The sequence below is a fragment of the Mytilus trossulus genome, chromosome 2 (genome assembly GCF_036588685.1).
Source record: "Mytilus trossulus isolate FHL-02 chromosome 2, PNRI_Mtr1.1.1.hap1, whole genome shotgun sequence".
NCBI classification, from domain to species: domain Eukaryota; kingdom Metazoa; phylum Mollusca; class Bivalvia; order Mytilida; family Mytilidae; genus Mytilus; species Mytilus trossulus.
In genome coordinates, this window is record NC_086374.1 from 50259067 (window position 1) to 50286120 (window position 27054).

Below are 27054 nucleotides of genomic sequence, written 5' to 3' on the forward strand. Positions count from 1 at the left end.
CTTTTACTAAATTCTTTCATAGATACAAAGATTTGATTAGTAAATTTGGCTATACCTGTAGAAAGCTTGTTAAAAATGGTATTTCACATCCTTAATTTTATGGTAATTTTGTTCTTAAAGCGAGGAAATCACTATGTGATCCTTGTAAACTCATCGAACCTTTAAACAAACTTATAAGTAAGGGTTATCGTACCAATATTGTAATTAGATCTCTGAATATAGTTCACATTGGCACTAATATTGATTTTGTCATTTAGCAAATTAAAACAGAACTAAATTTCATTATCTTTTGAGGCGAGATATATAGAGACACAGACACGTTAATTTTTATTTCTTTAGAAGTCGCTCTTCACTATCCTACTACCTGTCGATACATTTATTTTTGGCATTGCACAAGTCATGTCTTAAGGTGGCTCGTGGGTACAAAAATTTTAGAAAAAAATTAAACCTTTATTTTTTCATTTCAAATTTTTTTTATTACACTATTAGTTGTTACTTTATGATATGATACAAATGACAACCCAAAAATTTGATTTGGTTTGGCCCCAAATGACTTTAAAAATTGAAAAAGCTCCAAATTATCTCCCTTTGGTGCAAAAATGCCATTTTTTGGCCTTAAATTTGAAATATCTTTTTTAACTCATCGGTGACCTATATTTTTTATTATTGTTTTCAAATAAGCTGTACATAAACTAAATAATTGTAAAATTTAAGCGATTTCTTATATTAGGTTATTTTTTAATTTCGATATTTTCTCTTTTTTCATAGTTCAACAGAAAAAAAGAACATTAACAAAAATGTATGCTTCTTCCAGAGGCAGATTTTACCCTAAATGAACGGTAACCCCATTTTTTTATTTCATTTTTCTTTTAAGTATATGATAAAGTTCATTTATGAAAAAATAAAGCGAAATCCTATATTAGGAATAAAAATTCATTTATACCCAGGAGCCCCCTTAATGACGTTAGGATACTAAATCCCTGGGATGTGTTTTAGTTGATTTTAGTCTCTGATGCATGATTTTTTATTATTAATTGGTTTTGGCTTTTAACTAGCTGTCAGTAACTGCGAGTACTCTCAAATCGTATTTTCTTGTTAATTCGACCTGTTGATACTGTTTATAATGCTTTTTTGTTATTTTTTTTATTTATATGGATCTTGTCTGTACACTAGCTTTGATTATTCGTAATATCTTAAACTTTTCACTTATTCTTACTACTGTAACATTTGTATAAACTTCAAGATTATAATTATTTTTTTAAAACCGGTTTTTTTCTAAAGTGAATATTGATTGGTTAAATATTTCTCAGTGATGTCCTGCCATGGCTTTGTTTGAATTTGTTTGTTAGCTTTTTGGTCATGAATGTTTGTCTCTAATATTTAATTAACTGTGCATTTGTATTCAGATATCGCAGATCAAATCTATTCGTTCATTGTGTAATAATACGTTTTTTGATTGAGTTAAGGTGGTACCTAACACTACAGGGAGATAACTCTGTAAAATCAGCTAAACGTTTTAATTACGTTGTGTTGTTAAGGGAATTTTAAGCTTCTCAATGATCAAAATTAGTGTTTGTTAAACTGCTATATAACCAGTGTATTTTTTCTGATAAATTGGTTGGTTCAATTTTTTTGAAATTTTTATATTTTTGTTAAAGGGTCAAAGTAAATATTTTGTCAAAATTTTATGAAAATTAAACGAGCCAAATTAATTTTAGTCAAGGTGTTGGGTACCACCTTAAGTCTGCCAATTGATATTTTATCGTGTGTTTTTCTATGTTGTGATGTTATGCTATTGTTTCAGAAAAAGGGAGAAGGTTTGGATCCATTAAAACGTTTAATCCCGCTGCAAATGTTTGCACCTGTCCTATGTCAGGAATCTGATGTTCAGTAGTTGTCGTTTATTTATGTAATATATACGTGTTTCTCGTTTCTCGTTTTTCGTTTTGTTTATATAGATTATACCGTTGGTTTTCCCGTTTGAATGGTTTTACACTAGTAATTTTGGACCCTTTATAGCTTGTTGTTCGGTGTGAGCCAAGGCTCCGTGTTGAAGGCCGTACTTTAACCTATAATGGTTTACTTTTTAAATTGTTATTTGGATGGAGAGTTGTCTCATTGGCACTCACACCACATCTTCCTATATCTATTGTATTCCCAATCATGATTTCCATGATAGAGGATTACTGCTCACAATAAAGCCACTAGTAATAAACCAAGAGTTGCAAATGGTGAAGTTGAAATAATCCCATAGAAAATTTTACTGTCGCCATAATGACCGTTATGGAATATCTGTTTCACAGATGATAGCGGATGTGTTCCTCGTGTCGAGACTTCTTTTAACGAATTTGACCTACCGAATTAGACTTATTACCGAGTGTGTTCTAATCTGAAAAACAGGACAGTTGCCACATATGGAGCATGCTCTGCTTATCCTGAGATCACACATTTTTTTGTGAGGTTTGTGTTACGTAGTCTTTATTTTTCTATGTTGTGTTTTGTGTACTTTTGTTTGTTTGTCTTTTTCTTTTAAAGCCATGGCGTAGTCATTAAATTTTCGATTAATGAGTTTTAAAGTCTATCAGGTATATTTCATAACTCTTTGATAATGCGAATGTGTTCGGCAGATGGTAAATTAAAACGTACACAGATTCTGTCACATTGACAACAGGTTATATAAAAAGGTGTTGTTTGATTGCCATGAGATATATTTTAGCTTACAATATGAATATGTAAAAAGTACTAAAAAAATATTATTTTTATTTTTTTAATTTAAAAAAATATATGTATAATACTTTTATGCGACCAGCGCATTGAACACTGAAAAATGAAGACCATGTCAAATGCAAACCTGTTACATATAACGATAGATCCGTCGTTTTGTTTTATATGTTTCGAAACAGAAGTATTAAATATGGTCTTCATACATAATATATGAAGGATATAAAAATATAATTGATACAAAAACAATAAATAAATAAATAATATCAATAACCTTAAAGCTTTTCCACACAGCTAATATAGATTTCTCTTACAAAATTATCTTAACGCTTGAAATATGACTGAACTGTTCATATTCCATTACACATTTTTAAAGTCAAATACCAATATGAATGAACAATAGATTGGAATTATTAAACTTTAAAACCTGAAATATATTGCATTGGCTAATGTTTGAAACAACCCGTTTTCCTTGATTTCCCATTTCATCTTTAGGAACAATGAGTCAGATGACAGTAAATTCGTCTACTTCCACAGTAATTGTCATGAGTATTTCTACTTCGTATGGATGTTTTTCTTCAGTCATTCCGCCATATAAACGACTTCCATGGTTATCACCTAGTGCTTTGTGCAACGGAAAACAGTTGTGACGTTCTTATAAATGGCTAATCCTTCCATGACTGTAAAGTTTTTGGGCAGTGTCTTGGAATTTTATCTGAAATACACGCAGTTTATGTGACCAGCACATTCGCAGTATCAGAGTCTTTGGTATACAATATCACACCAATATATCTAGTAAATAAAACCGAAATATCTTCCACTGAATACATTACCAGTATTCAATTTTAAATCATTAAGCATCGCACAGTCAGATTACTGATTTCTATTTAACATACTGGCCACAGAAATAAGTAGTCGAAGTTGCTGAGTTATTAGTGAAATGTATTTTGTATATCTTTGCTGTTGTTAGATTGTCGATTGCTTTGATTTTCGGGTTGTAGCTAAAACCCTGTCGTAGTTGGGAAAACTGTGCCCTACTCCTTGTTTCGGGGGGTAGGGCACAGTCCATTACATTACATTCTTTATATGTGCCAACTTAGCCGTGTTCACGCTCGTCGGATTTCATCATTAAGATGCATCTCCCATAAAGACATGTCCTGATCCTTGTTATCTCCTACAAAGTAAATATATATTTGTCATATAAAATTTATCCCATTTATGCAGTTTGAGTTTAAGTTTCAATAAAATGAATGACAATCACGAAATAAAAGTATTGCTAAATATCACTACTATCATTTTAATTTCCTGTCAATATTGGTCATGGTTTGTGATAGACTTGGATAATAGCAAACTTTTAAGTTTTGTTAGTTTTGAATCTTCAAGTAATGAAACTGCCTTTGAGTCCCATCAATCGTTGACGGAAATGAAATTAAGAAAATGAAAAAATATTGTTAACCATATCTGAATGTTTGTTTGACTCCTTTTCTCAGATCTAACAAATTTTAATATATTTTTAAAAATATTCATAAACTAATAAGGCAAAGACGATGCTGGAGAGCTCCAAAGTTATTGTTCTGCTTGTAGAAATGATATACTACATACTGGACTGATGTTTGGATGTATTATTCTAGATTTTATTGGAGGTAAATCTTTCTTTGTTGTTTGTGTTTATTTGAAGATGCTAAATTTTTTTTATTACAATTTCAATAGTGAAACCTGGCCTTTTGGAGACTTTTAATCACCAAAGTTTTAAATAAACAGAGGAGTATATCAAGAAAAGAAAGCAATTTTCATTTTTTCGAAATGCAAATGAAAGATAATGAAAAGTACTTACCGAGACCTATCGGTGATGCACCACATTCATCTAACCCGAAAGGTGAACCTTGGTATCTCATATAATCTGGAATGAGTCTCGGTAAGAATACACCAGCAAATGGATTCTCCATTGACCTGAATTAACAATTAAACAATTAAACAGAACTTTAAGTCAAAATAAGTGTTACAAAACAGCTACACAATAATCATGTACATACAATGTTCTTTGGTCATTTTCTTAACCATTGACTTTTTTTAAATAGATATGAGAAGATGTGGTATGAGTGCAAATGAGACAACTCTCCATCAAGTCACAATTTTTAAAAGTAAACCATTATAGGTCTTTTACATGGATCCTTGTTATTCTGAATAGATTACTATTTGTTAACGCGGAGCCTTGTTATTCTGAGTAGATTACTATTTGTTTAACACGGATCCTTGTTATTCTGAGTAGATTACTATTTGTTTAACACGGATCCTTGCTATTCTGAGTAGATTACTATTTGTTTAACACGGAGCCTTGTTATTCTGAATAGATTACTATTTGTTAACGCGGAGCCTTGTTATTCTGAGTAGATTACTATTTGTTTAACACGGATCCTTGTTATTCTGAGTAGATTACTATTTGTTTAATACGGATCCTTGTTATTCTGAGTAGATTACTATTTGTTTAACACGGAGCCTTGTTATTCTGAGTAGATTACTATTTGTTTAACACGGAGCCTTGTTATTCTGAGTAGATTACTATTTGTTTAACACGGAGCCTTGTTATTCTGAATATATTACTATTTGTTAACGCGGAGACTTGTTATTCTGAGTAGATTACTATTTGTTTAACACGGATCCTTGTTATTCTGAGTAGATTACTATTTGTTTAACACGGAGCCTTGTTATTCTGAGTAGATTACTATTTGTTTAACACGGAGCCTTGTTATTCTGAGTAGATTACTATTTGTTTAACACGGAGCCTTGTTATTTTGAGTAGATTACTATTTATTGCATTTGCTCTGTTTATTTCATCGTTGACAGACTGTATGAGCCATGACGCTTTTCTTGTAGGGATTGTAATGGTTATTCTGATTTACTATAATTATACCTCATTTATGAACATTTAATAATAATCGTTTCTTAAAAGAAAAATGTTATTAAAGGAAGAATATATTTTACTTAACCATTTTTGTATAAAAAGATTTAATTTCATGGGAACTCGTTTTTTTTAAGATCGAAAACTCACATGTCAGAATTTGATTCTTCATCTTTTTCTGGTTCCCATTTCTTCCGTCTTGCACAGAGGAACCAGCAACAACAACATATTGCAATAACAAACAACAAACCGGCTATTGCAGCTACTGGAACAAGTATTTTCAACAAGTCATCATCAGTTGCTGCTGCAGTCTGACATTTATTTCCTGTGTAAGTTGTTGTACACCTGTAAAATAGTAAGGGGAGTTTGTAAGAATTTCCACCGAGATTGTAAGTTCTTTCCTACCGAAAATCAGTAGTTCTCTCCGGACATTCAGTTTCCTCCACCGATAAAAACTGACCGCCACAAAATAACACAAATGTGCCGAAAGTGGCATTAAACACCAATCAATTAATCAATTCTTAATACAGATGTACCTAAAAGTTCGATCATATCTGTTCACAAATGTGATTGTTGTCTCCCTTTTAACACGTTTGTATTCCTTAAAATATCGTTCTCCAATAAATAGAAAATATATCATTTATTTTACACTTTTTATTAAAATTATACATGAAATTCTCTGCTTCTTTGGGCGTCATAATTGACAAATCAAATTAAGTTTTGTAAGTACCTGCATTCCGGTTTATTATTTCCATTAACGAAACATGTGCCATCATTTAAACAAGTCTTCTGATGATCATAGAGAAAACATGCGTCATCAAGTGGAACTGTAAGAGGGAAAAAATAGTAATAAAACTGCTGACTAAATTTTATTAACAACACCTTTAAGTTGATACTCATCAAATACATGATAAATTAATCATTGTTCCGAATCTCTTTCAATGCAAAATTGTACAACATTAAACCATCTAAAACTTGAAATGATTTATGAACATTTAACATTAAATTTTTATAGTACTAAATGACATTTGAATAATTTTATATAGAAACTTACTGATCAAACACGCCTTTACGCGGTGATTGTAAAATCGCTAAGCTAAACTCATTAAATCATTTACATGTACATGTGTATTTCAGTGTATGCTCCATAATTACGATTGCACGTGTCTCTGAGATAATGGTTAATTTACGAAAATACGACTACCGTAATAAGTTTGTGTAAGAAAAGTATACCTTCAACTGTTGATGCTCCTGTATCGGTAACCAATACAGTAGGAGGTGACTGTATCGGCTTGACATTGCCACCTAAAGAGAGTCCGCCATTGTTCTTAATGGATGTCAGTAATGTTTGTCCATAAGCTCCTTGTGGAGATGTGTCTGCAGTATTGTTAGTTTCCACACGAAAATCCACAAAAATTGTTCCATTTACAACACTGGAAATGAAAAAAATGTAACAATGCAGATGAGATAAGATTAAAAAAAGCATATATGAACATAATAGGCTAGGCTCATATCTATATACGTTAGACGAGCATTTTGTTAACAAAAGACTTATAAAAAGGATACATGTTAAATACTAAATAAAATACGAAGTTGAGGATCGTTGAAAAGCACTGAAAAAAAGTGTTGCCAAATAAAGCCGAGGTCATGACATCTATACACATACGGGTGTAGAAAAACCTTAATATTTCGAACAATTCAAAGTTTTATATACATGTTCTTTCTTAACAGTCAGATCAAATGACATATTACTCTCTTATACTGATTGCAATAAAACATATCAATGCTTAAAATTCAACAAAAATTGTCAATCTTTACCTTGTATTCAGAATTGATACTCCAGCATATCCTGGTTCCGACTTGAAAATATCTTCAAGCTAGAAAAATAATGTATATGTAATTATGACACATATTTTTAGATTTGAAAATTAAGCAGTAAAACGATGGTTTGTGTTATGGAACTAACATAAAATAGGTTTCTGCTCTATGGATAAAAAGATGTTCGTAAGAGCTAACGTGACTTGGGTCTCCTGTACAGTGAAGGCAGATTACGAATCGTTTGGTTGAAATTCTCAATTGTTCTCACAACAGACATAAAATTAAAATAAAACTAATTTACTTACATGAGCAACACGACTTATGAGTTTGAATATCCCTTTTGTATATGTCGCTTATCTTTTAAATATCCCTTAGGTATATGTCGCTTATCTTTTAAATAATTCCAATTTGTGAATTTATAAAGCTCATGGTATTTCGGTGCTTACAAATTTGTAAAGAAAAGTGTTACACCAATGTCAATGTCTGCGGTTTTAAAATTGACTGCAGGAATATAAATGAATTTGAATGAGGAACTCACATGTGTTTAGACTTGAAATTGATAAACTCGTTTGGCAGATACAAATTGAAAAAATTAACTTACCCCTGACAATAGGTTCTGATATTCTGTAGAACCTGGGTTGTTATACACATTAGGATCAGAAGCTGTATCATCTGCAAATGTTACTCGGAAAGAGACCCCTGTTGCATTTGTACCAACTGTTGTTGCTTCAGTAGTCTTCAATGTAGTCTGTTCTGCAGTTGAAGTGGGAATTCCTGAAGTGGTTACCTGCTCAGTTGTTGTAGGAATTACTGGAGCTGTTAGTTGTTCAGTTGATGTTGGAGTTCCTGCAGTTGTCAGTTGTTTAGTTGTTGTGGGGATTCCTGAAGTTGTCAGTTGCTCAGTAGTAGTGGGTATTCCTGAAACTGTTACTTGCACAGTTGAAGTTGAAATTCCTGAAGTGGTTACCTGCTCAGTTGTTGTAGGAATTACTGGAGCTGTCAGTTGCTCAGTTGTTGTTGGAGTTCCTGCAGTTGACGTTTGATCTACAGGTGTAGTTAGAGCCTCAGTGGTTGTTTGATCAACAGTTGACGTTTGATCTACGGTTGCAGTTGCAGCTTCTGTGGTTGTTTGAAATACGGTTGTAGATGGAGCGTAAGTTGTTGTTTGATCTACAGTTGAAGTTGGTGCTCCAGCGGTTGTTTGATCTACAGTTTTAGTAAGAGCCTCAGTGGTTGGTTGATCTACAGTTGTAGTTAAAGCTTCAGTGGTTGTTTGATCTACAGTTGACGTTAAAGCTTCGGTGGTTGTTTGATCTACTGTTGTAGTTGGAGCATCAGTGGCTGTTTGATCTACTGTTGACGTTTGAGCTTCGGTGGTTGTTTGATCTACTGTTGTAGTTGGAGCTCCATGTGTTGTTTGATCTACGGTTGTAGTTGGAGCCTCTGTGGTAGTTTTATCTACAGGTGTAGTTGCAACTTCAGTGGTTGTTTGATCAACAGTTGTAGTAATAGGTTCAGTGGTTGTTTGATCTACAGTTGACGTTTGTGCTTCAGTAGTTGTTTGGTCTACGGTTGAAAGTGGTGTTCCAGTGGTTTTTTGATCTACAGTTGTAGTAAAAGCCTCAGTGGTTGTTTGATCTACAGTTGAAGATGCAGCTTCAGATGTTGTTTGATCTACAGTTGTAGTTAAAGCTTCAGTGGTTGTTTGGTCTACATTTGTAGTAAGAGCCTCAGTGGTTGTTTGATCTACGGTTGTAGTTGCAGTCTCAGTGGTTGTTTGATCTACAGCTGTAGTTGGAGCTCCAGAGGTTGTTTGGTCTACGGTTGTAGTTGCAGTCTCAGTGGTTGTTTGATCTACAGTTGTAGTTGGAGCTCCAGAGGTTGTTTGGTCTACGGTTGTAGTTGCAGTTTCAGTGGTTGTTTGATCTACAGTTGTAGTTGCAGACCCAGTGGTTGTTTGATCTACAGTTGAAGTTGGAGCATCAGTTTTTGTTTGATCTACTGTTGTAAATGGAGCGTCAGTTGTTGTTTGATCTACAGTTGAAGTTTGTGCTCCAGTGGTTGTTTGATCTACAGTTGAAGTAAGAGCTTCAGTGGTTGTTTGATCTACAATTGTAGTTGGAGCCTCAGTGGTTGTTTGATCTACGGTTGTAGTTTCAGCTTCAGTGGTTGTTTGATCTACGGTTGTAATTGCGGCTTCAGTGGTTGTTTGATCTACAGTTGAAGTTTGTGCTCCAGTGGTTGTTTGATCAACAGTTGTAGTTAGAGCCTCAGTGGTTGTTTGATATACTGTTGTAGCTAGAGCCTCAATGGTTGTTTGATCTACGGTTGAAGTTGCAGCTTCAGTGGTTGTTTGATATCCAGTTGTAGTTCCAGTTTCAGTGGTTGTTTGATCTACAGTTGTAGTTGCAGCTTCAGTTGTTGTTTGATCTACAGTTGAAGTTGGTGCTCCAGTGGTTGTTTGATCTACATTTGTAGTAAGAGCCTCAGTGGTTGTTTGATCTACTGTTGAAGTTAAAACCTCAGTGGTTGTTTGATCTACTGTTGTAGTTAAAACCTCAGTGGTTGTTTGATCTCCAGTTGAAGTTACAGTTTTAGTGGTTGTTTGATCTACATTTGTAGTTGCAGCTTCAGTTGTTGTTTGATCTACAGTTGAAGTTGGTGCTCCAGTGGTTGTTTGATCTACATTTGTAGTAAGAGCATCAGCGCTTGGTTGATAGACTGTTGTAGTTAGAGCCTCAGTGGTTGTTTGATCTTCGGTTGAAGTTGCAGCTTCAGCGGTTGTTTGATCTGCTGTTGTAGTTGCAGCCTCAGTGGTTGATTGATCTACTGTTGTAGTTAAAGCTTCAGTGGTTGTTTGGTCTACAGTTGTAGTAAGAGCCTCAGTGGTTGTTTGATCTACTGTTGAAGTTAGAGCCGCAGTGGTTGTCTGATCTACAGTTGACGTTAAAGTTTCAGTGGTTGTTTGATCTACGGTTGTAGTTGCAGCGTCAGTTGTTGTTTGATCTACAGTTGAAGTTTTTGCTCCAGTGGTTGTTTGATCTACGGTTGTAGTTAGAGCCTCAGTGGTTGTTTGATCCACTATTGTAGTTGCAGCTTCAGTGGTTGTTTGATCTACGGTTGTAGTTGCACCTCCAGTGGTTGTTTGATCTACAGTTATAGTTGCAGCTGCAGTGGTTGTTTGATCAACAGTTGTAGTTAAAGCTTCAGTGGTTGTTTGGTCTACAGTTGTAGTAAGAGCCTCAGTGGTTGTTTGATCTACGGTTGAAGTTGCAGGTTCAGTGGTTGTTTGATCTACAGTTGACGTTAAAGCTTCAGTGGTTGTTTGATCTACGGTTGTAGTTAAAGTTTCAGTGGTTGTTTGATCTACAGTTGTAGTTGCAGCTTCAGTGGTTGTTTGATCTACAGTTGTAATTAAAGCTTCAGTGGTTGTTTGATATACAGTTGTAGTTGCAGCTTCAATGGTTGTTTGATCTACAGTTGTAGTTGCAGCTTTCGTGGTTGTTTGATCTACAGTTGTAGTAAGAGCTTCAGTGGTTGTTTGGTCTACAGTTGTAGTTAGAGCCTCAGTGGTTGTTTGATCTACGATTGAAGTTAGAGCCTCAGTGGTTGTTTGATCTACGGTTGTAGTTGCAGCTTCCGTGGTTGTTTGATCTACAGCTGTAGTAAGAGCCTCAGTAGTTGTTTGATCTACAGTTGTAGTTGCAGCTTCAGTGGTTGTTTGATCTGCTATTGTAGTTGCAGCCTCAGTGGTTGTTTGATCTACAGTTGTAGTAAGAGCCTCATTGGTTGTTTGATCTACTGTTGTAGTTAGAGCTTCGGTGGTTGTTTGATCTACAGTTGTAGTTGCAGCTTCAGTGGTTGTTTGATCTACAGTTGACGTCTGAGCTTCGGTGGTTGTTTGATCTACAGTTGTAGTAAGAGCCTCAGTGGTTGTTTGATCTACAGTTGTAGTTGCAGTCTCAGTGGTTGTTTGATCTACAGTTGTAGTTGGAGCTCCAGTGGTTGTTTGATCTACGGTTGTAGTTGCAGCTTTAGTGGTTGTTTGGTCTACGGTTGTAGTTGCAGCTTCAGTGGTTGTTTGATCTACTGTTGTAGTAAGAGCCCCAGTGGTTGTTTGATCTACGGTTGAAGTTGCAGCCCCAGTGGTTGTTTGATCGACGGTTGTAGTTTGAGCTCCAGTGGTTGTTTGATCTTCGGTTGTAGTTGCAGCTTCAGTGGTTGTTTGATCTACAGTTGACGTTAAAGCTTCAGTAGTTGATTGGGCTACAGTTGTAGTTGCAGCCTCAGTGGTTGTTTGATCTACAGTTGACGTTAAAGATTCAGTGGTTGTTTGATCTACAGTTGTAGTTGGAGCCCCAGTGGTTGTTTGATCTACAGTTGTAGTTGCAGCTTCGGTGGTTGTTTGATCTTCAGTTGTAGTTCCAGTTTCAGTGGTTGTTTGATCTACAGTTGTAGTTGCAGCTTCAGTTGTTGTTTGATCTACAGTTGAAGTTGGTGCTCCAGTGGTTGTTTGATCTACATTTGTAGTAAGAGCCTCAGTGGTTGTTTGATCTACTGTTGAAGTTAAAACCTCAGTGGTTGTTTGATCTACTGTTGTAGTTAAAACCTCAGTGGTTGTTTGATCTCCAGTTGAAGTTACAGTTTTAGTGGTTGTTTGATCTACATTTGTAGTTGCAGCTTCAGTTGTTGTTTGATCTACAGTTGAAGTTGGTGCTCCAGTGGTTGTTTGATCTACATTTGTAGTAAGAGCATCAGCGCTTGGTTGATAGACTGTTGTAGTTAGAGCCTCAGTGGTTGTTTGATCTTCGGTTGAAGTTGCAGCTTCAGTGGTTGTTTGGTCTACTGTTGTAGTTAAAGCTTCAGTGGTTGTTTGATCTTCGGTTGAAGTTGCAGCTTCAGTTGTTGTTTGATCTGCTGTTGTAGTTGCAGCCTCAGTGGTTGATTGATCTACTGTTGTAGTTAAAGCTTCAGTGGTTGTTTGGTCTACAGTTGTAGTAAGAGCCTCAGTGGTTGTTTGATCTACTGTTGAAGTAAGAGCCGCAGTGGTTGTCAGATCTACAGTTGACGTTAAAGTTTCAGTGGTTGTTTGATCTACGGTTGTAGTTGCAGCGTCAGTTGTTGTTTGATCTACAGTTGAAGTTTTTGCTCCAGTGGTTGTTTGATCTACGGTTGTAGTTAGAGCCTCAGTGGTTGTTTGATCCACTATTGTAGTTGCAGCTTCAGTGGTTGTTTGATCTACGGTTGTAGTTGCACCTCCAGTGGTTGTTTGATCTACAGTTATAGTTGCAGCTGCAGTGGTTGTTTGATCAACAGTTGTAGTTAAAGCTTCAGTGGTTGTTTGGTCTACAGTTGTAGTAAGAGCCTCAGTGGTTGTTTGATCTACGGTTGAAGTTGCAGGTTCAGTGGTTGTTTGATCTACAGTTGACGTTAAAGCTTCAGTGGTTGTTTGATCTACGGTTGTAGTTAAAGTTTCAGTGGTTGTTTGATCTACAGTTGTAGTTGCAGCTTCAGTGGTTGTTTGATCTACAGTTGTAATTAAAGCTTCAGTGGTTGTTTGATATACAGTTGTAGTTGCAGCTTCAATGGTTGTTTGATCTACAGTTGTAGTTGCAGCTTTAGTGGTTGTTTGATCTACAGTTGTAGTAAGAGCTTCAGTGGTTGTTTGGTCTACAGTTGTAGTTAGAGCCTCAGTGGTTGTTTGATCTACGATTGAAGTTAGAGCCTCAGTGGTTGTTTGATCTACGGTTGTAGTTGCAGCTTCCGTGGTTGTTTGATCTACAGCTGTAGTAAGAGCCTCAGTAGTTGTTTGATCTACAGTTGTAGTTGCAGCTTCAGTGGTTGTTTGATCTACAGTTGTAGTTGCAGCTTCAGTGGTTGTTTGATCTGCTATTGTAGTTGCAGCCTCAGTGGTTGTTTGATCTACAGTTGTAGTAAGAGCCTCATTGGTTGTTTGATCTACTGTTGTAGTTAGAGCCTCAGTGGTTGTTTGATCTACAGTTGCAGTTGCAGCTTCAGTGGTTGTTTGGTCTACTGTTGTAGTTAAAGCGTCAGTGGTTGTTTGATCTACAGTTTTAGTTGCAGCTTCAGTGGTTGTTTGATCTACAGTTGACGTCTGAGCTTCGGTGGTTGTTTGATCTACAGTTGTAGTTGCAGTCTCAGTGGTTGTTTGATCTACAGTTGTAGTTGGAGCTCCAGTGGTTGTTTGATCTACGGTTGTAGTTGCAGCTTTAGTGGTTGTTTGGTCTACGGTTGTAGTTGCAGCTTCAGTGGTTGTTTGATCTACTGTTGTAGTAAGAGCCCCAGTGGTTGTTTGATCTACGGTTGAAGTTGCAGCCCCAGTGGTTGTTTGATCGACGGTTGTAGTTTGAGCTCCAGTGGTTGTTTGATCTTCGGTTGTAGTTGCAGCTTCAGTGGTTGTTTGATCTACAGTTGACGTTAAAGCTTCAGTAGTTGATTGGGCTACAGTTGTAGTTGCAGCCTCAGTGGTTGTTTGATCTACAGTTGACGTTAAAGATTCAGTGGTTGTTTGATCTACAGTTGTAGTTGGAGCCCCAGTGGTTGTTTGATCTACAGTTGTAGTTGCAGCTTCGGTGGTTGTTTGATCTTCAGTTGTAGTTGGAGCTCTAGTGGTTGTTTGATCTACAGTTGTAGTAGCAGCTTCAGTGGTTGTTTGCTCTACAGTTGTAGTTGCAGCTTCAGTGGTTGTTTGATCTACAGTTGTAGTTGCAGCTTCAGTGGTTGTTAGATCTACAGTTGTTGTAAGAGCCTTAGTGGTTGTTTGATCTACTGTTGTAGTAAGAGCCTCAGTGGTTGTTTGATCTACGGTTGAAGTTGCAGCCCCAGTGGTTGTTTGATCTACGGTTGTAGTTTGAGCTCCAGTGGTTGTTTGATCTTCGGTTGTAGTTGCAGCCTCAGTGGTTGTTTGATCTACAGTTGACGTTAAAGCTTCAGTGGTTGATTGGGCTACAGTTGTAGTTGGGGCCTCAGTGGTTGTTTGATCTACAGTTGTAGTAAGAGCCTCAGCGGTTGTTTGATCTTCTGTTGTAGTTAGAGCCTCAGTGGTTGTTTGATCTACGGTTGACGTTGCAGCTTCAGTGGTTGTTTGATCTACAGTTGTAGTAAGAGCCTCAGCGGTTGTTTGATCTACTGTTGTAGTTAGAGCCTCAGTTGTTGTTTGATCTACGGTTGACGTTGCAGCTTCAGTGGTTGTTTGATCTACAGTTAACGTTTGAGCTTCAGTGGTTGTTTGATCTGCTGTTGTAGTTGCAGCATCATTGGTTGTTTGATCTACTGTTGTAGTTGCAGCTTCAGTGGATGTTTGATCTACAGTTGTAGTTGCAGCTTCAGTGGTTGTTTTATCTACAGTTGTAGTTAAAGCATCAGTGGTTGTTTGGTCTACAATTGTAGTAAGAGCCTCAGTGGTTGTTTGATCTACTGTTGTAGTTAGAGCCTCAGTGGTTGTTTGATCTACAGTTAAAGTTGGTGTTTCAGTGGTTGTTTGAGCTACAGTTGTAGTAAGAGCCTCAGTGGTTGTTTGATCTACTGTTGTAGTTAAAGCTTCAGTGGTTGTTTGAGCTACAGTTGTAGTAAGTGCCTCAGTAGTTGTTTGATCTACGGTTGTAGTAAGAGCCTCAGTGGTTGTTTGGTATACGGTTGAAGTTGCAGCCTCAGTGGTTGTTTGATCTACAGTTGTAGTTGCAGCTTCAGTTGTTGTTTTATCTACAGTTGTAGTTGCAGCTATAGTGGTTGTTTGATCTACAGTTGTAGTTGCAGCTTCAGTGGTTGTTTGATCTACAGTTGTAGTTAAAGCATCAGTGGTTGTTTGGTCTACTGTTGTAGTTGCAGCTTCAGTTGTTGTTTGATCTACTGTTGTAGTTGCAGCTTCAGTTGTTGTTTTATCTACAGTTGTAGTTGCAGCTATAGTGGTTGTTTGATCTACAGTAGTAGTTGCAGCTTCAGTGGTTGTTTGATCTACAGTTGTAGTTAAAGCATCAGTGGTTGTTTGGTCTACAGTTGTAGTAAGAGCCTCAGTGGTTGTTTGATCTACGGTTGAAGTTAGAGCCTCAGTGGTTGTTTGATCTACGGTTGTAGTTGCAGCTTCCGTGGTTGTTTGATCTGCAGTTGTAGTAAGAGCCACAGTGGTTGTTTGGTCTACTGTTGTAGTTAGAGCCTCAGTGGTTGTTTGATCTACAGTTGAAGTTGGTGTTTCAGTGGTTGTTTGATCTACAGTTGTAGTGAGAGCTTCAGTGGTTGTTTGATCTACAGTAGTAGTAAGGGCCTCAGTGGTTGTTTGATCTACGGTTGAAGTTGCAGTCTCAGTGGTTGTTTGATCTACGGTTGTAGTTGGTGCTTCAGTGGTTGTTTGATCTACAGTTGTAGTTAGAGCCTCAGTGGTTGTTTGATCTACTGTTGTAGTACGAGCCTCAATGGTTGTTTGATCTACTGTTGTAGTTAGAGCCTCAGTGGTTGTTTGATCTACAGTTGAAGTTCCAGCTTTAATGGTTGTTTGCTCTACAGTTGTAGTTGCAGCTGTAGTTGTTGTTTGATCTACGGTTGCAGTTGCAGCTTCAGTGGTTGTTTGATCTACGGTTGTAATTGGTGCTTCAGTGGTTGTTTGATCTACAGTTGTAGTTGGAGCTTCAGTGGTTGCTTGATCTACAGTTGTAGTTGCAGCTTTAGTGGTTGTTTGATCTACGATTGCAGTTGCAGCTTCAGTTGTTGTTTGATCTACGGTTGTAGTTGGTGCTTCAGTGGTTGTTTGATCTACGGTTGTAGTTGCAGCTTCCGTGGTTGTTTGATCTACAGTTGTAGTAAGAGCTACAGTGGTTGTTTGATCTACTGTTGTAGTTAGAGCCTCAGTGGTTGTTTGATCTACAGTTGAAGTTTGTGTTTCAGTGGTTGTTTGATCTACAGTTGTAGTAAGAGCCTCAGTGGTTGTTTGATCTACTGTTGTAGTTAAAGCTTCAGTGGTTGTTTGATCTACAGTTGTAGTAAGAGCCTCAGTGGTTGTTTGGTATACGGTTGAAGTTGGAGTCTCAGTGGTTGTTTGATCTACTGTTGTAGTTGCAGCTTCAGATGTTGTTTGATCTACAGTTGTAGTGGCAGCTTCAGTGGTTGTTTGATCTACAGTTGTAGTAAGAGCCTCAGTGGTTGTTTGATCTACTGTTGTAGTTAAAGCTTCAGTGGTTGTTTGGTCTACAGTTGTAGTAAGAGCCTCGGTGGTTGTTTGATCTACGGTTGAAGTTGCAGCTTCAGTGGTTGTTTGATCTACAGTTGTAGTTAAAGCATCAGTGGTTGTTTGGTCTACATTTGTAGTAAGAGCCTCAGTGGTTGTTTGATCTACGGTTGAAGTTAGAGCCTCAGTGGTTGTTTGGTCTACAGTTGTAGTTGCAGCTTCAGTGGTTGTTTGATCTACGGTTGTAGTTGCAGCTTCCGTGGTTGTTTGATCTACAGTTGTAGTAAGAGCCACAGTGGTTGTTTGATCTACAGTTGTAGTGAGAGCTCCAGTGGTTGTTTGATCTACAGTTGTAGTAAGAGCCTCAGTGGTTGTTTGATCTACAGTTGAAGTTGGTGTTTCAGTGGTTGTTTGATCTACAGTTGTAGTGAGAGCTCCAGTGGTTGTTTGATCTACAGTTGTAGTAAGAGCCTCAGTGGTTGTTTGATCTACGGTTGTAGTTGCAGTCTCAGTGGTTGTTTGATCTACAGTTGTAGTTGCAGCTTCCGTGGTTGTTTGATCTACATTTGTAGTAAGAGCTACAGTGGTTGTTTGATCTACTGTTGTAGTTAGAGCCTCAGTGGTTGTTTGATCTACAGTTGTAGTAAGAGCCTCAGTGGTTGTTTGATCTACGGTTGTAGTTGCAGTCTCAGTGGTTGTTTGATCTACGGTTGTAGTTGCAGCTTCCGTGGTTGTTTGATCTACATTTGTAGTAAGAGCTACAGTGGTTGTTTGATCTACTGTTGTAGTTAGAGCCTCAGTGGTTGTTTGATCTACAGTTGAAGTTGGTGTTTCAGTGGTTGTTTGATCTACAGTTGTAGTAAGAGCCTCAGTGGTTGTTTGATCTACTGTTGAAGCTTCAGTGGTTGTTTGATCTACAGTTGTAGTAAGAGCCTCAGTGGTTGTTTGGTATACGGTTGAAGTTGGAGTCTCAGTGGTTGTTTGATCTACTGTTGTAGTTGCAGCTTCAGATGTTGTTTGATCTACAGTTGTAGTGGCAGCTTCAGTGGTTGTTTGATCTACAGTTGTAGTAAGAGCCTCAGTGGTTGTTTGATCTACTGTTGTAGTTAAAGCTTCAGTGGTTGTTTGGTCTACAGTTGTAGTAAGAGCCTCGGTGGTTGTTTGATCTACGGTTGAAGTTGCAGCTTCAGTGGTTGTTTGATCTACAGTTGTAGTTAAAGCATCAGTAGTTGTTTGGTCTACAGTTGTAGTAAGAGCCTCAGTGGTTGTTTGATCTACGGTTGAAGTTGCAGCTTCTGTGGTTGTTTGCTCTACAGTTGTAGTTGCAGCTTCCGTGGTTGTTTGATCTGCTGTTGTAGTTGGTGCTTCAGTGGTTGTTTGATCTACTGTTGTAGTTAGAGCCGCGGTGGTTGTTTGATCTACTGTTGTAGTTGCAGCTTCCGTGGTTGTTTGCTCTACGGTTGTAGTTGCAGCTTCCGTGGTTGTTTGATCTACTGTTGTAGTTGGTGCTTCAGTGGTTGTTTGGTCTACAGTTGTAGTAAGAGCCACAGTGGTTGTTTGATCTACTGTTGTAGTTGCAGCTTCCGTGGTTGTTTGATCTACAGTTGTCGTAAGAGCCTCAGTGGTTGTTTGATCTACGGTTGAAGTTGCAGTCTCAGTGGTTGTTTGATCTACTGTTGTAGTTAGAGCCTGAGTGGTTGTTTGATCTACGGTTGTAGTGGCAGCTTCAGTGGTTGTTTGATCTACGCTTGTAGTTGGTGCTTCAGTGGTTGTTTGATCTACAGTTGTAGTTAGAGACTCAGTGGTTGTTTGATCTACTGTTGTAGTAAGAGCTTCAGTTGTTGTTTGATCTACTGTTGTAGTTAGAGCCTCAGTTGTTGTTTGATCTACAGTTGAAGTTGCAGCTTTAGTGGTTGTTTGCTCCACAGTTGTAGTTGCAGCTTTAGTTGTTGTTTGATCTACGGTTGAAGTTGCAGCTTCAGTGGTTGTTTGATCTACGGTTGTAGTTGGTGCTTCAGGGGTTGTTTGATCTACAGTTGTAGTTGGAGCTCCAGTGGTTGTTTGCTCTACAGTTGTAGTTGGTGTTTCAGTGGTTGTTTGATCTACAGTTGTAGTGAGAGCTTCAGTGGTTGTTTGATCTACAGTTGTAGTAAGAGCCTCGGTGGTTGTTTGATCTACGGTTGAAGTTGCAGCTTCAGTGGTTGTTTGATCTACAGTTGTAGTTAAAGCATCAGTGGTTGTTTGGTCTACAGTTGTAGTAAGAGCCTCAGTGGTTGTTTGATCTACGGTTGAAGTTAGAGCCTCAGTGGTTGTTTGGTCTACGGTTGTAGTTGCAGCTTCCGTGGTTGTTTGATCTACGGTTGTAGTTGCAGCTTCCGTGGTTGTTTGATCTACTGTTGTAGTAATAGCCTCAGTGGTTGTTTGATCTACTGTTGTAGTTGCAGCTTCCGTGGTTGTTTGATCTACTGTTGTAGTAAGAGCCTCAGTGGTTGTTTGATCTACGGTTGTAGTTGCAGCTTCCGTGGTTGTTTGATCTACTGTTGTAGTAAGAGTCACAGTGGTTGTTTGATCTACTGTTGTAGTTAGAGCCTCAGTGGTTTTTTGATCTACAGTTGAAGTTGGTGTTTCAGTGGTTGTTTGATCTACAGTTGTAGTGAGAGCTCCAGTGGTTGTTTGATCTACAGTTGTAGTAAGAGCCTCAGTGGTTGTTTGATCTACGGTTGAAGTTGCAGTCTCAGTGGTTGTTTGATCTACGGTTGTAGTTGGTGCTTCAGTGGTTGTTTGATCTACGGTTGTAGTTGCAGCTTCCGTGGTTGTTTGATCTACAGTTGTAGTAAGAGTTACAGTGGTTGTTTGATCTACTGTTGTAGTTAGAGCCTCAGTGGTTGTTTGATCTACAGTTGAACTTGGTGTTTCAGTGGTTGTTTGATCTAAAGTTGTAGTAAGAGCCTCAGTGGTTGTTTGATCTACTGTTGTAGTTAAAGCTTCAGTGGTTGTTTGATCTACAGTTGTAGTAAGAGCCTCAGTGGTTGTTTGGTATACGGTTGAAGTTGGAGTCTCAGTGGTTGTTTGATCTACTGTTGTAGTTGCAGCTTCAGATGTTGTTTGATCTACAGTTGTAGTGGCAGCTTCAGTGGTTGTTTGATCTACAGTTGTAGTAAGAGCCTCAGTGGTTGTTTGATCTACTGTTGTAGTTAAAGCTTCAGTTGTTGTTTGGTCTACAGTTGAAGTAAGAGCCTCGGTGGTTGTTTGATCTACGGTTGAAGTTGCAACTTCAGTGGTTGTTTGATCTACAGTTGTAGTTAAAGCATCAGTGGTTGTTTGGTCTACAGTTGTAGTAAGAGCCTCAGTGGTTGTTTGATCTACGGTTGAAGTTAGAGCCTCAGTGGTTGTTTGGTCTACGGTTGTAGTTGCAGCTTCCGTGGTTGTTTGATCTACGGTTGTAGTTGCAGATTCCGTGGTTGTTTGATCTACAGTTGTAGTTGCAGCTTCCGTGGTTGTTTGATCTACAGTTGTAGTGAGAGCTTCAGTGGTTGTTTGATCTACTGTTGTAGTAAGAGCCACAGTGGTTGTTTGATCTACTGTTGTAGTTAGAGCCTCAGTGGTTGTTTGATCTACAGTTGAAGTTGGTGTTTCAGTGGTTGTTTGATCTACAGTTGTAGTGAGAGCTCCAGTGGTTGTTTGATCTACAGTCGTAGTAAGAGCCTCAGTGGTTGTTTGATCTACGGTTGAAGTTGCAGTCTCAGTGGTTGTTTGATCTACGGTTGTAGTTGGTGCTTCAGTGGTTGTTTGATCTACGGTTGTAGTTGCAGCTTCCGTGGTTGTTTGATCTACAATTGTAGTAAGAGCTACAGTGGTTGTTTGATCTACTGTTGTAGTTAGAGCCTCAGTGGTTGTTTGATCTACAGTTGAAGTTAGTGTTTCAGTGGTTGTTTGATCTAAAGTTGTAGTAAGAGCCTCAGTGGTTGTTTGATCTACTGTTGTAGTTAAAGCTTCAGTGGTTGTTTGATCTACAGTTGTAGTAAGAGCCTCAGTGGTTGTTTGGTATACGGTTGAAGTTGGAGTCTCAGTGTTTGTTTGATCTACTGTTGTAGTTGCAGCTTCAGATGTTGTTTTATCTACAGTTGTAGTGGCAGCTTCAGTGGTTGTTTGATCTACAGTTGTAGTAAGAGCCTCAGTGGTTGTTTGATCTACTGTTGTAGTTAAAGTTTCAGTTGTTGTTTGGTCTACAGTTGTAGTAAGAGCCTCGGTGGTTGTTTGATCTACGGTTGAAGTTGCAGCATCAGTGGTTGTTTGATCTACAGTTGTAGTTAAAGCATCAGTGGTTGTTTGGTCTACAGTTGTAGTAAGAGCCTCAGTGGTTGTTTGATCTACGGTTGAAATTAGAGCTTCAGTGGTTGTTTGGTCTACGGTTGTAGTTGCAGCTTCCGTGGTTGTTTGATCTACGGTTGTAGTTGCAGATTCCGTGGTTGTTTGATCTACAGTTGTAGTTGCAGCTTCCGTGGTTGTTTGATCTACAGTTGTAGTTAGAGCCTCAGTGGTTGTTTGATCTACAGTTGAAGTTGCAGCTTTAGTGGTTGTTTGCTCCACAGTTGTAGTTGCACCTTTAGTTGTTGTTTGATCTACGGTTGCAGTTGCAGCTTCAGTGGTTGTTTGATCTACGGTTGTAGTTGGTGCTTCAGTGGTTGTTTGATCTACAGTTGTAGTTGGAGCTCCAGTGGTTGTTTGCTCTACAGTTGTAGTTGGTGTTTCAGTGGTTGTTTGATCTACAGTTGTAGTGAGAGCTTCAGTGGTTGTTTGATCTACAGTTGTAGTAAGAGCCTCAGTGGTTGTTTGATCTACGGTTGAAGTTGCAGTCTGAGTGGTTGTTTGATCTACTTTTGTAGTTAGAGCCTCAGTGGTTGTTTGATCTACGGTTGTAGTGGCAGCTTTAGTGGTTGTTTGATCTACGGTTGCAGTTGCAGCTTCAGTGGTTGTTTGATCTACGGTTGTAGTTGGTGCTTCAGTGGTTGTTTGGTCTACGGTTGTAGTTGCAGCTTCCGTGGTTGTTTGATCTACAGTTGTAGTGGCAGCTTCAGTGGTTGTTTGATCTACAGTTGTAGTAGGAGCCTCAGTGGTTGTTTGATCTACTGTTGTAGTTAAAGCTTCAGTTGTTGTTTGGTCTACAGTTGAAGTAAGAGCCTCGGTGGTTGTTTGATCTACGGTTGAAGTTGCAACTTCAGTGGTTGTTTGATCTACAGTTGTAGTTAAAGCATCAGTGGTTGTTTGGTCTACAGTTGTAGTAAGAGCCTCAGTGGTTGTTTGATCTACGGTTGAAGTTAGAGCCTCAGTGGTTGTTTGGTCTACGGTTGTAGTTGCAGCTTCCGTGGTTGTTTGATCTACGGTTGTAGTTGCAGATTCCGTGGTTGTTTGATCTACAGTTGTAGTTGCAGCTTCCGTGGTTGTTTGATCTACAGTTGTAGTAAGAGCCTCAGTGATTGTTTGATCTACGGTTGAAGTTGCAGTCTCAGTGGTTGTTTGATCTACTGTTGTAGTTAGAGCCTCAGTGGTTGTTTGATCTACGGTTGTAGTGGCAGCTGCAGTGGTTGTTTGATCTACGGTTGTAGTTGGTGCTTCAGTGGTTGTTTGATCTACAGTTGTAGTTAGAGCCTCAGTGGTTGTTTGATCTACTGTTGTAGTAAGAGCCACAGTGGTTGTTTGATCTACTGTTGTAGTTAGAGCCTCAGTGGTTGTTTGATCTACAGTTGAAGTTGGTGTTTCAGTGGTTGTTTGATCTACAGTTGTAGTGAGAGCTCCAGTGGTTGTTTGATCTACAGTCGTAGTAAAAGCCTCAGTGGTTGTTTGATCTACGGTTGAAGTTGCAGTCTCAGTGGTTGTTTGATCTACGGTTGTAGTTGGTGCTTCAGTGGTTGTTTGATCTACGGTTGTAGTTGCAGCTTCCGTGGTTGTTTGATCTACAGTTGTAGTAAGAGCTACAGTGGTTGTTTGATCTACTGTTGTAGTTAGAGCCTCAGTGGTTGTTTGATCTACAGTTGAAGTTAGTGTTTCAGTGGTTGTTTGATCTAAAGTTGTAGTAAGAGCCTCAGTGGTTGTTTGATCTACTGTTGTAGTTAAAGCTTCAGTGGTTGTTTGATCTACAGTTGTAGTAAGAGCCTCAGTGGTTGTTTGGTATACGGTTGAAGTTGGAGTCTCAGTGGTTGTTTGATCTACTGTTGTAGTTGCAGCTTCAGATGTTGTTTGATCTACAGTTGTAGTGGCAGCTTCAGTGGTTGTTTGATCTACAGTTGTAGTAAGAGCCTCAGTGGTTGTTTGATCTACTGTTGTAGTTAAAGCTTCAGTTGTTGTTTGGTCTACAGTTGTAGTAAGAGCCTCGGTGGTTGTTTGATCTATGGTTGAAGTTGCAGCATCAGTGGTTGTTTGATCTACAGTTGTAGTTAAAGCATCAGTGGTTGTTTGGTCTACAGTTGTAGTAAGAGCCTCAGTGGTTGTTTGATCTACGGTTGAAATTAGAGCTTCAGTGGTTGTTTGGTCTACGGTTGTAGTTGCAGCTTCCGTGGTTGTTTGATCTACGGTTGTAGTTGCAGATTCCGTGGTTGTTTGATCTACAGTTGTAGTTGCAGCTTCCGTGGTTGTTTGATCTACAGTTGTAGTTAGAGCCTCAGTGGTTGTTTGATCTACAGTTGAAGTTGCAGCTTTAGTGGTTGTTTGCTCCACAGTTGTAGTTGCACCTTTAGTTGTTGTTTGATCTACGGTTGCAGTTGCAGCTTCAGTGGTTGTTTGATCTACGGTTGTAGTTGGTGCTTCAGTGGTTGTTTGATCTACAGTTGTAGTTGGAGCTCCAGTGGTTGTTTGCTCTACAGTTGTAGTTGGTGTTTCAGTGGTTGTTTGATCTACAGTTGTAGTGAGAGCTTCAGTGGTTGTTTGATCTACAGTTGTAGTAAGAGCCTCAGTGGTTGTTTGATCTACGGTTGAAGTTGCAGTCTGAGTGGTTGTTTGATCTACTTTTGTAGTTAGAGCCTCAGTGGTTGTTTGATTTACGGTTGTAGTGGCAGCTTTAGTGGTTGTTTGATCTACGGTTGCAGTTGCAGCTTCAGTGGTTGTTTGATCTACGATTGTAGTTGGTGCTTCAGTGGTTGTTTGGTCTACGGTTGTAGTTGCAGTTTCCGTGGTTGTTTGATCTACAGTTGTAGTAAGAGCTTCAGTGGTTGTTTGATCTACTGTTGTAGTTAGAGCCTCAGTGGTTGTTAGATCTACAGTTGAAGTTGGTGTTTCAGTGGTTGTTTGAGCTACAGTTGTAGTAAGAGCCTCAGTGGTTGTTTGATCTACTGTTGTAGTTAAAGCTTCAGTGGTTGTTTGATCTACAGTTGTAGTAAGAGCCTCAGTGGTTGTTTGGTATACGGTTGAAGTTGGAGTCTCCGTGGTTGTTTGATCTACTGTTGTATTTGCAGCTTCAGATGTTGTTTGATCTACAGTTGTAGTGGCAGCTTCAGTGGTTGTTTGATCTACAGTTGTAGTAAGAGCCTCAGTGGTTGTTTGATCTACTGTTGTAGTTAAAGCTTCAGTGGTTGTTTGGTCTACAGTTGTAATAAGAGCCTCAGTAGTTGTTTGATCTACTGTTGTAGTTAGAGCCTCAGTGGTTGTTTGATCTTCTGTTGTAGTTCCAGTCTCAGTGGTTGTTTGATCTACTGTTGTAGTTGCAGCTTCAGTTGTTGTTTGATCTACAGTTGTAGTTGCAGCTTCAGTGGTTGTTTGATCTACAGTTGTAGTTAAAGCATCAGTGGTTGTTTGGTCTACAGTTGTAGTAAGAGCCTCAGTGGTTGTTTGATCTACGGTTGAAGTTAGAGCCTCAGTGGTTGTTTGATCAACGGTTGTAGTTGCAGCTTCCGTGGTTGTTTGATCTACAGTTGTAGTAAGAGCCACAGTGGTTGTTTGATCTACTGTTGTAGTGAGAGCTTCAGTGGTTGTTTGATCTACAGTTGTAGTAAGAGCCTCGGTGGTTGTTTGATCTACGGTTGAAGTTGCAGCTTCAGTGGTTGTTTGATCTACAGTTGTAGTTAAAGCATCAGTGGTTGTTTGGTCTACAGTTGTAGTAAGAGCCTCAGTGGTTGTTTGATCTACGGTTGAAGTTAGAGCCTCAGTGGTTGTTTGGTCTACGGTTGTAGTTGCAGCTTCCGTGGTTGTTTGATCTACGGTTGTAGTTGCAGCTTCCGTGGTTGTTTGATCTACTGTTGTAGTAAGAGCCTCAGTGGTTGTTTGATCTACAGTTGAAGTTGGTGTTTCAGTGGTTGTTTGATCTACAGTTGTAGTGAGAGCTTCAGTGGTTGTTTGATCTACAGTTGTAGTAAGAGCCTCAGTGGTTGTTTGATCTACGGTTGAAGTTGCAGTCTCAGTGGTTGTTTGATCTACTGTTGTAGTTAGAGCCTCAGTGGTTGTTTGATCTACGGTCGTAGTGGCAGCTTCAGTGGTTGTTTGATCTACGGTTGTAGTTGGTGCTTCAGTGGTTGTTTGATCTACAGTTGTAGTTAGAGCCTCAGTGGTTGTTTGATCTACTGTTGTAGTTAGAGCCTCAGTGGTTGTTTGATCTACTGTTGTAGTTAGAGCCTCAGTGGTTGTTTGATCTACAGTTGAAGTTGCAGCTTTAGTGGTTGTTTGCTCTACAGTTGTAGTTGCAGCTTTAGTGGTTGTTTGATCTACGGTTGCAGTTGCAGCTTCAGTGGTTGTTTGATCTACGGTTGTAGTTGGTGCTTCAGTGGTTGTTTGATCTACAGTTGTGGTTGATGCTTCAGTGGTTGTTTGATATACAGTTGTATAAGAAGCATCAGTTGTTGTTTGATCTACACTGGTAGTTGGTGCTTCAGTGGTTGTTTGATCCACAGTTGCAGTTGAAGCATCATTGGTTGTTTGGTCTACTGTTGTAGTTGCAGCGTCAGTGGTTACAGTTTGTTCAGATGCTGTAGTACCAGTCTGTGATGTGATTTTAGCCTGTTCTGTTGTGGTTGGAACTTCAGTGGTTACAGTTTGTTCTGATGCTGTAGTACCAGTCTGTGTTGTGATATTAGTCTGTTCTTTTGTTGTAAAAACGTCAGTAGTAACAGTTGTGATGTTGTCTTCCACAGTTGTAAATTCTAGTGTCGTATCTATTTGTGGTGAAGTTGTAGTAGCCAAAATGAAGTCATCTTGGATGGCCGATACTAGAAATATTATGCCCCAGGTCGTCTTCATGTAAGAATTTATCTACAATAAAAAAAAAACGTTAATAACAGCAAGATCATCAATATACACAATAAAAGAAAATATTTTCAAAGTCCGCTACTTTTCAATCTATAATAATCCACTGTAACAAGGGTAGCGATTTAAAAAAAACTTATTTCATTTGTCATTGGGCTTTTTTTAACCCTTTTAATCTCGATCAGTGGACCACGAAAAGGCACTCTACCCCAAAATATCGATAAACTAGATAACAGAAATCAAGTAAAATTAAAATATCACTGAACAGTATCGCAACTAGAGTGCTTGCAGTAACTAAAAGAAAGCTCAGGGTTGAAGTCATAAAAAATTGCTCAGTGCTCGAAGCACACAAATCATGCTCGAAACATGAAAACCAGCATTTTGATTGGTTGATTTTGGAGTATGAGTACAAAAAACTGACTCGAAAGTTTAATGTACTGACTGAAACTACTGATATATAATCATGCCGACCTGCAACCTGGAATTAGTGGATGTACTTCGGAGTATATTTCTTACAAATACATAAATAGTACAGTGAGACACGATCTTACGCAAAGCCAAGTCTTAAGGTTGAAACAATTAAGAGTACGATTGTCGTACTCCGTACTCGGAATAAGAATTTAACCAATCAAAATACTGGATTTAATGTTTTATGCGCAAATTTTGTACTCATTATAAGTACTTATTAAAAGTTTTATGAACGAGAGCCCAATAATACAATTGTACAGAAGTTAATAAATGAAACATTTCAATCTTAATTTTTCAACCATAACTAACTCAGTGATGTGATGAATTAGTTTTCATAATGAAATATTCAATCCATCTTTTTCAATATGTTTGAATTCACAAAGTAGGATTTTAGTGCTTCTAAACTTCAATTACATGTAACCCAGAACTTTAATACACCATATTTAGAAAAAATTGGGTTATTATAATATCCTTAAAATATGATTTATAATTCTCATCATGTTGACAGTATACCAAACCATACAAAAATTAATGACATTTTCAACTCGAATACAAAATTAAGTAATTTTTCACTTCATATGATATGAACTCCACCCAAAAACGTATAATGAATATTATAGAACTTAATGGTGCATGCAACCGTAAAAGTGCTCTTTGATTTGGGTTTTCATTTGAATTATTAACAATTTAAATTCCTTCATGCACAAGTTATATAGTCCTTGCATCAACAAGTTCTTTGGAA

General features: G+C 38.3%; 1 protein-coding gene across 1 annotated transcript; it reads right to left on the reverse strand.

Moving 5' to 3' along the window:
- Window positions 1–2763: 2763 nt before the first annotated feature.
- On the reverse strand, window positions 2764–25507 carry LOC134705829 (serine-rich adhesin for platelets-like). Its single transcript, XM_063564545.1, has 21 exons — window positions 25497–25507; window positions 24951–25455; window positions 24375–24857; window positions 22899–23468; window positions 21711–22337; window positions 20595–21344; window positions 20271–20501; window positions 19263–19673; window positions 18759–19205; window positions 17679–18680; window positions 17037–17411; window positions 16353–16526; window positions 15237–16295; window positions 11313–15107; window positions 8040–11219; window positions 7439–7497; window positions 6854–7053; window positions 6351–6447; window positions 5771–5965; window positions 4556–4671; window positions 2764–3895 (listed from the first exon to the last, which is right to left on the reverse strand). The coding sequence occupies exons 1-21, from the start codon at window positions 25505–25507 to the stop codon at window positions 3828–3830; spliced, it is 14355 nt and encodes a 4784-aa protein (XP_063420615.1). The 3' UTR covers window positions 2764–3827.
- Window positions 25508–27054: the final 1547 nt, after the last annotated feature.